General features: G+C 41.3%; 1 protein-coding gene across 1 annotated transcript in view; it reads left to right on the top strand.

The window, feature by feature from the left end:
- il1rapl1b (interleukin 1 receptor accessory protein-like 1b) overlaps positions 1–16,972 on the top strand; it is a 134,680-nt gene that overhangs the window by 52,519 nt on the left and 65,189 nt on the right. The window contains exons 2-4 of the mRNA XM_067387023.1: positions 2,250–2,529; positions 9,482–9,668; positions 10,638–10,791. Of these exons, the coding sequence (XP_067243124.1) occupies positions 2,250–2,529; positions 9,482–9,668; positions 10,638–10,791 (621 nt within the window). The remainder of the gene's footprint in view (positions 1–2,249; positions 2,530–9,481; positions 9,669–10,637; positions 10,792–16,972) is intronic.

Here is a 16,972-nt window from a genome sequence, read left to right as displayed (position 1 = left end):
TTCTTTTCTTTTTTCTTTAGATATATGTAAGAAGTATTAATTTTCAAAAATCAGCATAAATAACACCTTAAAGTCAGGATAACCTCCATGCTGTACTAAATCCCCAAAGGAAAGATGTTTAATGAGTTCCTCGGTTTGTTTCCAGTGTGATCTGCTCTCTTTCCTGCAGCTATTGCCAACTGAAGTTTTCTTGTCTTTTCTTCCAGGTCAAGTTAGCCAAATGGTTTTCAGCAAGTATATTCATCAAACGAACACTTCTCATGCCCTGAAGCAAAAAAGAAAGATCGTGAGGCACTTGCTGTTCTGAATAGATAAATGTATCATTAACATTTTTCAGGACTAAATTTGTTGTATTACACTATTTTATTGTATTTAAGTAAATAAATTTGAAGAAATGCACTTCTCACGCTGTGTCCGCACTGGACGCGACAAAGGCCGTTGCAAATCTATTAGTCCTTCATATCAGAAGTAGTGCATGAATGTCAGAAATAGAAAACGGCATCGGTTTACAGTTGGGAATTTGTCGTGTCGTAGACAGCAGTGTGGACATCAGCACTGATTATAATGGTTTCTGTTCACTTTCGTTGCGTCACACTCTCGCTACATGTATCTTAAGAACTTGATTAAGATCAATTCTTCTGTTGTGAATCCAGCCTGAAGTCCTGAAATCCTTCAAAGTGATGTTTGGTGGAGAAACACCCAGTCATGTGACTGGTGATAATCAGCTTTAGAAAAAGACACTCTCACACACTCTCTCTCACACACACTCATACACACACAGTACAGTAGGATAATTAACTGAGAGATCATGTTTTAACCATCTTTCACACTGCAAAAGCATCACAGAGTTCTTTATACTGCAGCAATGAGCCTTAATTAGTTACACCCCCCCCCCATACAGGCTGCCAAGGCAACCAGCCCCCTCTTGTCGCCATAGCAACAGAGACACGTAACACTTTAATAAGCGGGTTTTTGCTGTCAGTGTTTGTAAATGTCACCTGACACCAGCTGCACTGCCAGCATCTCCGTCCCTCCGAAAGATCCCTGTCGAAAACCAGCAGGGATTCCTCCGTTTCCCCGATTCACCCGTGACACGCAACACACAGAATAAGTGTCCGTGCGTCCAGCTGAACTGCTCCTTCACAGACATTAGATTTAGATTTCACTTGCTGTCCATCCGGCTTTGACTTCCTCAGTGGTAAATGAGTCGTGGTGTTTTATTTTGGGGATTTGGCGCTCAGAGAGAGAGAATGCGAGGGATAAATAATGCGACACGCTTCTCTCAGTGTTAATTAGCTGCTGTGCTGTTTCTTTAGTAAATAAAACATTGAGGGAGACACAATTAGCCGAGCCTGTCGAGCTCTCAGCATCTGTCTGCAGCAGCTGTTTCAGACAGACAGAACGAGGAGGAGGAGGAGAGATGCTGGACAAAAACCGCTGGGACATTTCCACTAGTCCTCTCTGATAACATTAGAAATGGCACACAATCGGTTTCTAAACGACAAACTACAAATATGTGAGACGTTGGGAAGAGTCTGGAGTTTATAATTCATCAACGACACGTGTGACGAGCTGCCACAGAAAACTGTCTGCTGACTCAGTGTGTTTGTATGAGGTGTTTCACAGGTTTATTCAAGCTCTTACATAAATTCTTCAGTAGAAATGTGTTATTTGAGCTGTGTTTGACCTCAGTTGTCAGTTTGAGTGTTTCTCCAGCTTGAGTTTCTCCAGCTTCATCACATTCCTCCTGTTCCTCTGTTGTGCTTTCCTATAATCCTATTGCGTACAGTGAACTCCGGGTCAGTAACCGATGATCGTCGTATGTTTAGGTCTTGTGGCTTCAGTGTCTCCATTGAGAGTGCATTACTGTACATGTGATGCTAACGAAGTGAATGACGAGCCGAAATTATTTTCTGTGTAAATCTCCAACATGTCAGAGACGCCATAGACAGAGCAGGGTTTCTAAAAAGTGTGTGTGTGTGTGTGTGTGTGTGTGTGGCCTTTTACTGGGTCACAACTGCCTGATGCTCAAATACTCCTGCATGGTCAGTCAAATGCTGTTCACACACACACACACACACACATGCACACACTCACACGCACACGCACACACACACGCACACACACACGCACACACACACACACACACACACTGATCTCTATCTGACTGTATTATTTCATCTCATATTGTGCTGTTAAATGCCAAGCATCAGTCAGTTTTGCTAACACCGTGTTCTCTGTCTCCACAGTGGACGGCTGTACGGATTGGTCTGTGGACTACCTGAAATACAAAGTTCTGCTTGGGGAGCCTGTGAGGATTAAATGCGCTTTGTTTTATGGATACATCCGTGCAAACTACACACATGCTCAGAGCGCCGGACTCAGTCTGATGTGGTACAAAAGCACCGGCCACGGAGACTTCGAGGAGCCCATTTCGTTCGACGGGAGCCGGATGAGTAAAGAGGAGGACTCCATCTGGTTCAGGCCGGCCGAGTTACAGGACGTGGGACATTATTCATGCGTGTTGAGGTACGTGTGTGTGTGTAAGAGCTCACGCCAGATGATTACCTGAAGCTGATCTGCATGTGTATCTTCACTCACGTCTGCAGCGCACTCATCAGTCAGCATCACGACTAAAGCACGATTCCCAGATGAATGACTGGATCAGACGTGAATCAGCAGTGAGCAGATCTACTCACAGCGTTCTCGTCCGACCAGAAAACATTACTAATGTCATCAATAACATTCATTGATCAGATGAGAGAAAAATAAAGTGAATGAAATGGGTCGCTTTGAATTCAGACAACACTATGCAGTGCACTATACGGGGCAGCAGAGTTCAGACCCAACCCTGATCAAGGTCTTTAGGATCACTAGAAAGTCACAGACAGGCGAGTTTGATGGTTGGAGCTGAACTCTGAAGGGCCAGAGTCGAGAACCACTCATGTCAGGAATACACAGCTGATTCAGGTCTGAAATATGAAGGATCGAAAGTGAATCTGAAGAGGCAGGACTGAGAACTTTTACTGTAGGCTGTTTAAAGACACCCGGTTCTTTCAAAGACAGGCTTTCTGAATTGTTTTCTCACTCTCATTGAAATCTGCTGCTCTAAATGAGCTGGTTTGGGAGGACTTGATTTGGGCTGATGGTCACATTCATTTACAGTAATCAGACCAACACTAACTCAATCAATAAGTCCTCATCTATCCATCCTGTTAGACAGACAGAGAGAGAATGTTGGTGTCTTAGCAGAGACTCATCTAAACAAATGACAGCTGTGAATAAAACACATGATGATGATGATGATGATGAAGAGAGATAAGATCACCTCCTTCTGATGCTACACCTTTACGGTTATGATTAAGTTCAATACTGAGGTTTCTTATTCAGGTCACGCCTCTGGACACTATCGGTTCTTTTGCATGGATGTTGTTTATTGAGTTCAATCCACCGGAAACAGGGAAACGTGCCCTTCATTCACATGCTGTAATATGTCATTAACCTCACAGGTAAAGGCCTTTTCCTGAAAATGGCTCATTAGGTTCCCTCATTAGGAGAAGAAGAAGTTGGAGTCTCTCTCTGAACTGAAACAGCCTTTGATCTGAAGCGAAACACTGTAGCGAATGATGGAGAATTTCAGCGGCGTTTAAATGAATTTCAGGAGGAACGTGTTCATCTGATCCTGTCAATCACAACGCAAGCGTATTACCTCATTCTTCTCCAGCAGACCTTGTCTAAAACCATAGATATGGTCTAAAACCATATCACGTGACTCCTGCACTATATATATGTAGCAGACGTAGGCCGGAAAGAGCTGTGCGTGTAAAACTCACTCCCCTGATCTCAAGAGGCGCTCTAGCAACTGACACTAAAGACTGCGGCCTTTAGCCTCCTTGTTAGAGTGCCCAAATCCCATGCGAACAGACTCGTTGGGGCCGTGACCCGGATGGAAGTGAGGTTTAGGGGGGTGGTTGTAACAGACGTAGGCCGGTAAGAGCTGTGCGTGTAAACCTCACTCGACTAGAGCCGCACTCCTGGTTTATTGTGGCAGTGGAAATTATAAATTGCATTAGTTTAAACAGTCACCTGTACATTAATAAAGTTGAAAAGTCAGAAACAAGCATTAGAAAGCGACACAGAGAAGCAGGTGTTGATGTGTTCGTGGAGTTGTAGAGAGAAAACAGGCTCTAACTTCACACTGAATCGAGAGCGGAAGGATACTGGCAGACCGGAGAGGCAGGCGGAAGGAGGCATTATGGGTAAACACTGGCTCCAGCTCATAGTTAATCAGCCGGCCTCGGCGCTGTGACACATGAGTTATGCGTCGGTCCGAATTGTGTCTCCTCCACTCCCAGCAGAGCCTGACCTTCCTCTGGGTCATAAATAATACAGCGCTCATAAAATAGTGATTTAAAGAAACGCTGTAGCGAACAACGACCGGCCGCAGCACATCTTCAGACAGACGTCACTCATGAGACAGCGTTTCCTATGTGAATTTCATGAACATTTTCCACAAGAATGCTCTGTTCTATGTGTTTTAGTAGAGAAATGAACTGCATGCTGTGTTACAGATGGGAAATGCTGCTGAATGTGGCACTGATGGAGCTAAAAATACATCTGGCATCTTTTTGGCATCATGCAGAATGACCATTTGAAAATATGATCTGTGTTAGATCTTAGATCTTGATCAGAGTGGCTAGCTGTGAGTTACTGTCACCATCACTTGAGATGAAGTCAGAATGTGAGTTTGTGTCTTTGATTTATGTGCTAGTGTACTTCTAAAAGTCGAGTGACTAAACTTCTTGTGGGCATTACACCAGTCTGTACTGCTGAACTTTACACATGTCCTAACAAGCTTTGAGCCGTAAATCTACACTCTGATTGGCTGTGTTTTGTGATTGTTGCGTTACGCTTCCTTTTTTACATTCATGTGACAGACAAATCGCTTGTTGCATCACACCTGGTTAGGACACCATGTTAAAAGAGGGAAACGCTCATGATCTGCAGGCGTTCAGAGGGAATATTAATTTTATCAATGATTTAACCAATGCAAGCTTCCGTATTCCCACATAAGAGCTGCCTTCATCCCACTAATTAACTGTGAAAAATTCTCCTCCAAGGACTTTAATACTTCCAACAATGAATCAAACATGATCATACATTTACTCAAAATGCCATTAATTATAAACTGACCCAATTTTTAGTGGATTCACTGATATTCTTGCCTTATGTTCAAATGAGCTTGAGACTATGGGTAAATATGTCATCAAATCTACATGTAATGATATAAAAATTCCATTTGACTTTTCTGCTAATTTATTTTTAGTCATATAGAGCTACAATGCAGATTGTTTCAATTTGTCCAATCAAGTGCAAATAGCAAAATATCTATAAAATGTACTAACCCAATTCCAAAACAGTTGGGACACTGTACAAATTGTGAATAACAAAGGAATGCAATAATTTACAAATCTTGTAAACTTATATTTTACTCACAATAGAATATAGATAACATATCAAATGTTGAATGTCATGCCAAATATTGGCTCATTTTGGATTTCATGAGAGCTACACATTCCAAAAAAGTTGGGAGAGGTAGCAATAAGAGGCCGGAAAAGTTAAATGTACATATAAGGAACAGCTGGAGGACCAATTTGCAACTTATTAGGTCAATTGGCAACATGGTTGGGTATAAAAAGAGCCTCTCAGAGTGGCAGTGTCTCTCAGAAGTCAAGATGGGCAGAGGATCACCAATTCTCCCAATGCTGCAGCCAAAAATAGTGGAGCAATATCAGAAAGGAGTTTCTCAGAGAAAAATTGCGAAGAGTTTGAAGTTATCATCATCTACAGTGCATAATATCATTCAAAGATTCAGAGAATCTGGAACAATCTCTGTGCGTAAGGGTCAAGGCCGGAAAACCATACTGGATCCCGTGATCTTCGGGCCCTTAGACGGCACTGCATCACATGCAGGAATGCTACTGTAATGGAAATCACAACATGGGCTCAGGAATACTTCCAGAAAACATTGTCGGTGAACACAATCCACCGTGCCATTCGCCGTTGCCGGCTAAAACTCTATAGGTCAAAAAAGAAGCCATATCTAAACATGATCCAGAAGCGCAGGCGTTTTCTCTGGGCCAAGGCTCTTTTAAAATGGACTGTGGCAAAGTGGAAAACTGTTCTGTGGTCAGACGAATCAAAATTTGAAGTTCTTTTTGGAAAACCGACGCCATGTCATCCGGACTAAAGAGGACAAGGACAACCCAAGTTGTTATCAGCGCTCAGTTCAGAAGCTGCATCTCTGATGGTATGGGGTTGCATGAGTGCGTGTGGCATGGGCAGCTTACACATCTGGAATGGCACCATCAATGCTGAAAGGTATATCCAAGTTCTAGAACAACATATGCCCCCGTCCAGACGTCATCTCTTTCAGGGAAGACCTTGCATTTTCCAACATGACAATGCCAGACCACATACTGCATCAATTACAACATCATGGCTGCGTAGAAGAAGGATCCGGGTACTGAAATGGCCAGCCTGCAGTCCAGATCTTTCACCCATAGAAAACATTTGGCACATCATAAAGAGGAAGATGCGACAAAGAAGACCTAAGACAGTTGAGCAACTAGAAGCCTGTATTAGACATGAATGGGACAACATTCCTATTCCTAAACTTGAGCAACTTGTCTCCTCAGTCCCCAGACGTTTGCAGACTGTTATAAAAAGAAGAGGGGATGCCACACAGTGGTAAACATGGCCTTGTCCCAACTTTTTTGAGATGTGTTGATGCCATGAAATTTAAAATCAACTTATTTTTCCCTTAAAATGATACATTTTCTCAGCTTAAACATTTGATATGTCATCTACGTTGTATTCTGAATAAAATATTGAAATTTGAAACTTCCACATCATTGCATTCTGTTTTTATTCACAACTTGTAAAGTGTCCCAACTTGGAATCGACTTTGTATATATATATATATATATATATATATATATATATATATATATATATATACAATTCTATTATGTACTTTTACTCTATGTAATTAATGTTCTATTTATTAAAGTCCCCCTTTGGTGAAAATCAAGTTTTTTTTTAATGTTGTTCATATGTCTATATCTGGTGTTTTTAATATGCTTTAAGAAAATCATGCACAAATTCAACACCATTGCTGAGTATTTTCTCTTTAAAACTACAGTAAACCAAAGACAGTCTCAAACCAGCGGTTTGAAATCGCTGGTGTTTCTGATGTCATAAACCAACCAAATCACGTCAACGTGCCGTCAGGCTTTAGCATATAACTGATCGCGCAAGGGAATCTCAAAAGAAGGTTATCGTGGTATATTTGTCTGTTGATATGAAAAATCAAGTAGATTTAGCAATATGTTGGATGTTTATGTATGTTACGATGTTATGATGAAGTATATGTCTTTCTCCACTGATGTTTTGAGTCGTTAAAATGTTTGTAAGGATAGGCTACTGATCGTTAGAAGGCAGCTGTGCGACTCGTGAATGTGAACATGGTTTGTGTAACATTAGCAACACATTATTAGCTGTTTGATAACACAGTCAAGCAAAACGCTAATCATATTAATTACTATGTGTCCGACGTTGTAAAAAGCGATACCAATGTGCAGCGTTTACCTCAGTAAGTTGAACGAGTGGATCTCGTCTGAGCTTGTGTGAGTGGGTGGAGGCGGGGCTAATTAGCATATTAAGGCAAGGGTGTAAAGTTACATTCAAGCTATTGTAACCCTAACCCTAACCTTAAGAGTTTTCACAGGGGAAAAAAAATTATATATGTAATTTTGGTGATCAAAGATGAGTTTTAAGGAATAAAATTATTGACTACAGGGGGACTTTAAAACCATGCATAAAACCATGTATATATAAAAAAAAAGGTAGTAACAATTTAAAAAATATATTTTATTTGTGAACTGATGTTTAGCTGTTGTTTTTACAGTCAACTTGTTTTCATCAGTCATCAAGTTTAGTAAACACCGGTCAAAGATACAAAAATGTAGGATACCTTTAATTTCCCCAAGCTGATTGCTCACTAAAACCCCACACAATCAAGTTTGATTTTGATGTGACATAAAGCAGTGATATCTAAGTCGCTGAGTTGTTCACCTACTTTTAATTGATCCTTCCATTAACACCATCATTTTTTCTGTTCAGGCCGATTCACAAACGCGCACAAAAACAAGTGGTGGGATTTATCGCACAAACCAATCATACCCAATCATAACTGATCATATCCAATAGCGTGTACCATTATTCCCGAGCTGAACGCCGTTTCCTTTCACAGGCAGTCAGGTTAGAGAACACCAATAAAAACACACTCACAATGGCCCATTTAGCCTCTTCATCTGTCGAGTCTCCAGCACTTCTGTTTCACAACAAGATGTTTAGAGAAGTATTAAGGACAAAGACGTGTCGTCCATCGATCACTCATTCATTCTCAGACACAATCGTTCGTTTCCCGTATCAGAGCCGGCCAGAATATTTAACAGCTCTAGACTCGAGGGAACTCATTTGCACAGGTGTGTCCATCTGTCTGATAATCTCACGTCATGTTGAATTTGCATCTCTGTCTCATAAAATCCCCCACTTAAGCTGACAGCACACTTAATGGCATGAGCCGGGCTGTAGCTGCGACGGTGTTATCATCCAGTTCACACTTTGATTGAATGTGTTTTTTAGCATTCTAATTAAGTTTATTTATTTAATTTAAATCACTTTAAGTCATGCTGAGGCCTCCTGCGTGATGTTGATGTTTTCAGACTGACCACATTCACGTTTCATTAATCATTGTTACTCGCTGTATTTGTATTCGTCTGTCTTCCGATGTCCTGTATATAAAGGAGAGCTGTGTTCAGTGTTACAGGAACAGTGTTGTATCATTTCACCAGAGAATCAAGCCGCAGACTAATTACAAGATGCTGTTTTAAAACCGGAGGTTGGGATAACATGTTGTGGAGGGATGTTAAGCTTTAGTTTTCATTCTCTGGGTTCTCAAAGTCTCCGTTCACCGTTCGAGTCAGCACTTTTTGTCCTTTCTTCCCTCCGTTCTGCATTGTGTTGTTTCTTCTGTTCGGGGAGTTGTTTTCCAATAAATTCAATTGTGGCAGTAGGAGGCGTCCGCTGAGAGCACCATTCAACAAACCTGAAAAATGGTCTGCTGGCTCTCTGCTCTCATTTCTGCTGATCTGAGATGTCCTGTACCGAAGACAAGCAAAGAAACAATTGCTGAGAATGATGTGAAAACACGACCGACCCTTTTAACTGAACATTTACTGCATTAGTCCTGTAAAGACATGTTTCAACGATTAAGGGGATTTCTGAGAGGTTACACTTGCCTCTCTCCTGCTGATCGAAATGAAAGAACGAACATTTGATTCCCTTTTCCAGTGTGACTGAAAGCCCGTGCATAGTGTGAAGCTTGTTGATCGTGTTGGTTTTGTGTGTTTTGCAGGAACTCCACGTACTGTATGAAAGTGTCGATGTCGCTCACGGTGGCCGAGAACAACTCGGGTCTCTGTTACAACTCCAAGATGAGGTACTTTGAGAAGGCCGAGTTGAGTAAGAGCAAAGACATCCTCTGTCCTGACATAGATGACTACACACAGTCTGGAAAAGACCCAGAGATCACCTGGTACAAGGTACGATCACATCCTGTATTCACCATTGTTCAAACACGTTAGTTTATTTTCACTGTAAAACTCTTCAGTTTGTTTCCATCCCATCATCTTCATCTCCATCTCACCAAAAACACGCTTATGCAGTTTTCATTCGGAGTTGGACATAGAAGCTATTAGGCAGAAAACAGGCCTTTCATCAATCCTGAAGTCCTGAGACAAAGAAGATGAGACGGAGAAAATGGAGAGAGTTGGTCAGTTTCTGCCAGCCGTAAGACTACACTAGCACTAATTCATCTGAAGTAGATGAGTGTCAAATTAAACGTCTGCTGCACTTTAGTTTCCAGCTAAATTGAATGAAAGACAGATGATCTCTGTGGACATTCGAGCAGGAAACATGACTGGATTTAGTTTGCATGAAAGTAAACTGCTTCATCCTGAGGCGGGCGATGAACCGCAGTGTGAGCAGTCTGATTCTCCAACAAACGACTCATTTGATCTGGTTCTTTTAAATGAATCATGTTTATTTCAGTTTTTATACTGTAGCTACTTATAAATTGAGATAATTGACCTGATTGCAAAGATGTTTCGTTTACAGCTCTTGAATAATTTCCTTCTTCTTTCAAAAACATTTTTCATATTTTGTAGTGTTACTGACAATTAAAAACCCTTCGTCTTTGCTGACATTAAGACTGGTTAACTACAGCTCAGTTCATGCATCATCTTCTCATGGTTCACTGCTTTGATAATCAACTCATCTACATGGAAAATAATAAGTGGTAAATAAATGATTGACAGGCATTTTGGCAGGAGTTGCCATGGCAACAATTCATAGATGAAATTCTAGCTGTTGTCACAACACTGTCAAGTGTGAAATCAGTAATGATGCAGTCTGTTGACAGCATTGAAAGCCGCCCACTTATTTATTAACGTGTCATTCCAATGAAATGAGATCACAGCCGCATTAAACACCGGATCTGTTTATGGATGTAGGAATGCCGGCCGAAACAGTGGAGACAGAGCATCGTCAGGAAGGCAGATGTGCTCTCCATCAAAGACGTGCGGGAAGATGACATTGGAAATTACACGTGCGAATTACAGTTTGGGAGTTTTGTGGTGAGGAGGACCACTGATCTGTCCGTCACAGGTAAGATGTTCTTCTAAACCAGGGCTGTCCAGTCCTGCTCCTGGAGGGCCAGCGTTCTGCAGAGGGTCGACCCTTAATGAACACACCTGGACCAGCTGGTCAGTGTCTTCAGGATCATGTCCAGGCGGGTGTGTTGGATCTGAACTCTGCAGGGACGAGGTCCTCCGGGAGCAGGACTGGACACTGCTGTTCTCAGAGATTTGAATTAATGTTACACCTGAAATGAATGAATGTGTTTTGATGGATTGTGTGTGTTAGGGTTACAGTCTTGATGGCAGCATGAGAAATCAGCCCTAGATCTGATCCTGCATTGCTGAGGCTGCCATGACCTTCATGTAGTCTGATATTAAGCTGAACAGGAAGTGCTCGTGCACAGCAGGAAATGGCGTTGCCAGCGTCGGCTTGGCTGCTCTTCAAAAGTCCACCGATCAGTTTATTTCAGGCTCGGCTGATAAAGGACACACACGTCCTTCCTGCTGTTTTGAGTTTAGATAAAGGTTGTGCAAAATTGGGTTCAAGTGTGAATTTGAATTGAATTGGTCACAACACACAGGAAGTTGAATTGGAATAATTCAGAGATGCAGATGATGCATGCTGGGAAATGGAGTGATCTTTCATTTATTCAGTATATTACTGTGTACAAATTCAGATTGCAGTTACTTCAGGAATTGAATCAGCTTTTATAAGGCGTTCCCAGTTCAGTTACGCTGCTGGAAACTAAAGGTTGATGGTCCATCTTTTGATCATCTTTCACTGTCGTGGTCAAGCCTGTTATCAGCTGTCGTTTAATTCACGGCCCGTCTGGAGGTTCTCTGTGTGATGAGCAGCCTGTGTTCCTGAGTCACTCTCTCTGTTTCAGTTTATGGTGCTTTACTAGCATGACAAACATTTTTACATGCGTATTGCTAAAGCATTGGCAGTGTTGCTGCATGCAGTTAAAACAGTTAACATGAGAATAGTCCAAAGCATAAACATGCATTAAGAAAGAAAATAAAACAGTGTCATTGACAAAGAAATATAAAATGGATGACATTAAAGAATATGATTACAAGTAAATAAAAGTCATTCTATTAATGTGATGATAGGAAAGAGCATTGCTGAAGCGTGTTGGAGACACAGACTGGAGTCGGTGACAGACGGACACATGAACATTCCCTCTGAGAGACCAGCAGCTTCTCACTGTTTGACAAAGACTCAAAATTCTGATGTGTTTGTTTCATTTTTTGTGGCAGCCATGTTTTCCCGTCTCTATAGAGGGCCGCTGTCCTGCTGAGTTTAGCTCCATCCCTAATCAAACACGCCTGGAAAATCTCACCAAAGTCTTCAGGATTACTTGTCAATTACAGACAGGAGTGTTTGATTAGGGCTGGAGGGAAACTCCATCGTGATGTTGTGTCTCTCTGTTGTGAGTTTGTGTTCAGAACCTGCTCAAGTTACTCTTTATCTGAACACTGATATTCTGTCATTTTGTTTTGTTTAGGGTCAGAAATCATTGACTCTAACCAAATGAATGAGGTAATTGTGTTTTGTTTGTGCTGTAGTTTGGATGAATTGAATGGGTCAGTGTTGTTGGTGTGATGTGGTCAGGAGATGTTAATGAAGCAGCTGAGACAGGATCAGAGCTCATCTTCTTTATATTTATTTTTGAACACCATATGATACTAAGCATGCTTTATTTTTTTTTCATGTACATTTCTTCAAGAATCTGCCTAACATTACCTATTATGCAGAAATATTTCAACTTCAGCTTGTTAAAAGATTGACTTTAGTTCATCTTTGCAACACAAATGAAGATATTTTTAATCAAATCTGAGTGATTTCTGTCCCTCCACTGACAGACAGCTGGGCAACCATCACTTTGATGCTTCAAAAGTTCACAAAGAGATCGACGAACGAATCCATATGAATTGAGCGGTTTAGTCCAATCTTTCTGAAGACACTTGATTGATTTATATGATGAACAGATTGAAATTAGGCTTTTATTCACATATAAACATTCATCAACGCACACATCAGTTATGTTAAGTTTGAATCAATGAAGTTTGTCAAGCATGTTCGGTTGAGCGTATGTTTATGTTTGCTGATGCTGATCAGTGTTTATATGTGAATAAAAGATGATGGAGGGCAGATCGTTCAGGCAAAATCTGACGTAAACAATGGACAATATATAAATATTTCATGGATTTAATGCTTTTGTGGACAAAAAGTGCTGCTGGATGATCTTCAATTGACGCTTGTCATGGACATTTTACCAAAGTGCAACGGATTGGATTCATCTCGCAATCTTTATTTCATACTTGGGTAAAGTTGGTTTTATATTCGCACATTCAGTCTTCTGATAAATTCAGACTTTCCAATAAATGTGCAATAAATTAATGTTTGCGAATTTTAAGCAGCGACATGATATTGACAAGCAACAATTGTCAAACTCACAACATTTTTCACAGTCAATGAAAATAGGCAAGTATTGTTTTAATGGCATATCTACTTGTGAATGTCCACTGAATGTCCAATGTAGTGTGACTAACAAGGCTATTGAATACGGACGTCCAAATGTGCAAATATATAACCAACTTTACCTAAGTTTATTTCATTGCAAAGTTATGAAGTCCCGTTTTGCATGTTGTCATTTGCACTTCCGACACAGATCGTACATCATAAAACAGAAATTAAACCCTTAGAACTTTCGAATGATGTGTATTTTGCTACCATGCTTAATAGTTTTAGACAGTATTCTATATAGTAAATGTAAACTTCTGACCTGATGGTCTGTGTCTCTCTCCTTGTGTTTCTAATACTTCATGTGTTCTCACATGAGCTGTCAGTTACCCAGACTGCATCTGATTTCATGCCGCCCTGTTGGAAGGAAAGCTGTTTTTGTGGTTGGGATCATGTAGGCATCAGCACCTGCTGGTAGATGCTGTAACTACACCATCTGTGGGCAACAAGCATCTATCTCTGTTGACAGACATTCAGAAACTTTTTGCCTGCATATCGCAAGGTGAAAGCACATCATGTGCAGTTTTGCCGGCTCGTTGAGTCCCGCGTTCACAGACCCCTGAACTGTTGTTCAGCAAAGAGGATCCTCTGTGTTCATTTTTCACTGTTTTCCAAACAGCCAGATTCAGCTCATTAATATGCATCAATTAAAAAAGGCTAATCTACTTCCTATAGGACATCAGTGTAAGATCCTCATCCTGGTGCCCGACTAATGAAAACAGATGATTATACTTATTGAGTTTGTGTCATGGATTTTGCCCTTGTGTGTCTCACAGTAAGTGCTTAAAAACATGTTCCCGAATGGAGGGTAGAGATAGATTCATTTTTCTTTTATAGAAAGAGACGGAAATCTTTAAGCATGTGATGAACTCCCTCTGGACCTTCATAAAAACTCCATATTAATTGCAGCACAAAACTCTATTATCTAATTGCAAGTTTATTGTCCACAATGTCTTTACCATGTATTCTAAATTACGTTCTTCACAATATGAACACTATCTACTAGCCTAATTCTGATGTCAAAGCTTTGAAAGATTGACATTTTGAGTAAATGCTTGTTTTATGTTATTTAGTCATGGTCAGTATTCTTTATTTTCTCATCAGGAGCATTCATATTTGTACAACTCTTTAATTCTGGTTCTTTAATCTGGTTTGGGAAGCATCATTCTAACAGTGCTGATATTGAGTGTAACCTCTTGCCTGTGCTTCTCCAGGACTGCTGCTACATGAAACGTAGCTTCATGCTCCTGGAATGTGCTTCAGCATCTGTTTATTTCTCCTATTTGTGATAGTGATAATACAGTTTTGGTATTATTTTATAATGCATTAGGAAGTGAGTGGGTTACTATTGGGATTTTTCCAGAGAAATATGGATCTGCAGATCCTGCAGCTCAGAGAGGATTCTGTTCAGATGAGCCGTTATATAACAGCGCCGCACGTCACACCGGAGAGCTGGAAGAAAGATCCGGCTCATCGTGTGCAGGTAAACATCTGAGTACACAGCAGTGTCCGTCATTCTGCGGGTCACTCTGATTATCACATGAAAGGTGGGGGAGGGGCTCAATTATTCACTCAATTGAGTAAAGTGAGCGTGTGCCGAGGGCTCAGCGGTCTGAAGAAACAGCTCTGTTTCAGGCAGCGGTTTGGAGGAAACAGAAGTGAGCGCTGAAGCATTTGAGTGTGTTTGTGCAGGCGGAGCGGAGACATATTTCCCCATCCCCTCTCTCTCCAGGAACAGTGAAGCTCATCCCACATAAAAATCAATATTTAATGTCAACATTTTATTATGATTTTTTTCTCTTGTGCTTTTCTAATATGAGCTTAGATGATTCAGTGCTCACTTTGTGTGTGATATTAGTGTGCGTTGTGTTGTTTGTGGCACCCCACGTCACCTGTCAGCTGAACTTCAGATCTGTCACTCAAACTGCTGTCGTCGTAGCAACAGAGTGGAAAATAATGAGAGATATTCCTACCTTATGGTTCCTGTACTGCCATATCACATGTGAGAGGGAGGGAGGGAGGAAAAGTGAGGGAAATGAAGAGAGCAGCTGCAGTACAAAGAGGGAGAGAAACAAACGACGAAGGGTTGATGCAGAGAGAAGAAAAATACATCTAAAGTGAGAGAGAGAGTATTCAGCATGATGGATGGCCATGTGATCAATGCCAGCGATCTGTCATGTGGCTCATTTTCATAAATACGTTACCGATGGAGTCGCTCATCCAGCGGCAGCTCTCTTTACAGGGTTAAACGCCGGCGACCCTCTTCATATACAACACCACTCCACATTTCTCTCTGTCGTCTCATCAGGACGTTTACATGAAGCTACAGCAGGCTTTATGTGCTTGAGCTGCAGTCATCATCTCTCCATCCATGTGCACGTGACGTGACGCATAATTGAATATTTGAAGGATTAAATGCAGTCCCAGTCCGTTAACATGTACTGTATATACTGGGTTAGGATCATTATATTCACAAAAATCAGACTAATCTCAGGTTTCATTTATGTGACATTGTCAAATGTAGTCTGACTGAAATGTCCACATACTTCCACAGAGTTCACCTGTTAAATCTGACTGGATAAATCGACCCAATCGCAACACATGGATATGAGTTTAGGAGTTGTTATTTTCCTGTTGATTACCATAAAGCTGCTTTGAAACAATCTGTATTGTGAAAAGCGTTATGAAAATAAAGACTTGACTTGACAAACCTTTTTCCACAAGAATTTGCATAAACTTAGCAATCGAGTTTCACAGGGCGCTGATCAGATTATTTCAGACTGAACCACCCATGGCCTGCCTTTATCTCTCTCTCTCTCTCTCTCTCACACACACACACTCTCACACACACACACACACACACACACACACACACACACACACACACACACACACACACACACACACGCACACACGCACGCACACACGCACACACACACGCACACACACACACACACACTCACACACACACACACACGCACACACGCACGCACGCACGCACACACGCACACGCGCACACGCACACACACACACACACACGCACACACACTCTGAGAGCTTCTCCATCAGTGCTTGATGTCAGACAGGGAGATGTCCCTCTGATCAAACACAAGAACTACACCTCTCACATTCATGTTTGACATCACACACACAAACACACATGACAGACGTGTGTATCTGTCTGAAGATTATCCTAGATTAAGCAAACAATATAGTGTGAGGATTGCACTAAAGAATGGGATTTTGAAGAACAATCTGGACATTTATGTTGTTTAATATTACCCTGTGACGTCTTATCTAGAAACTTCTAAATGGACAAAACTGATGAGTGGTCTGAAGACACGAGGATCCGGCAGGAGATAGAAACTCATTTTGAAGGGAAACTAAAAGAAAAGTTGAGACCTTGTGCAGCGCCTGTCGTCCTGATGTGTGTCAGGGCTTTGTGATGAGGAGGCACTTTTCCTCTAAGCTCAGAGTAGTTTTAAATAAATGAGCGGCGAGGCCGTGGCCAGCGTGGAGGAGAATGTCTAATGTGGTTATATTTAGAACTCATTAGTGAGGCCCGGCCAAATGAAGGGCTGTTTTAAAGTGTTCTTCATTAATTACACAGGATCCTCCATCTTGATGGAGTGCGAGTGAGACGAGTTCTGGATTCTAAGAACCGTATTCGGGTCAAAGAGAT

Source organism: Chanodichthys erythropterus, chromosome 6 (assembly GCF_024489055.1).
Source record: "Chanodichthys erythropterus isolate Z2021 chromosome 6, ASM2448905v1, whole genome shotgun sequence".
Classification (NCBI taxonomy): Eukaryota; Metazoa; Chordata; class Actinopteri; order Cypriniformes; family Xenocyprididae; genus Chanodichthys; species Chanodichthys erythropterus.
Note: the sequence above shows the minus strand (reverse complement) of the source record. Positions and strands in the feature narration are given on the sequence as shown.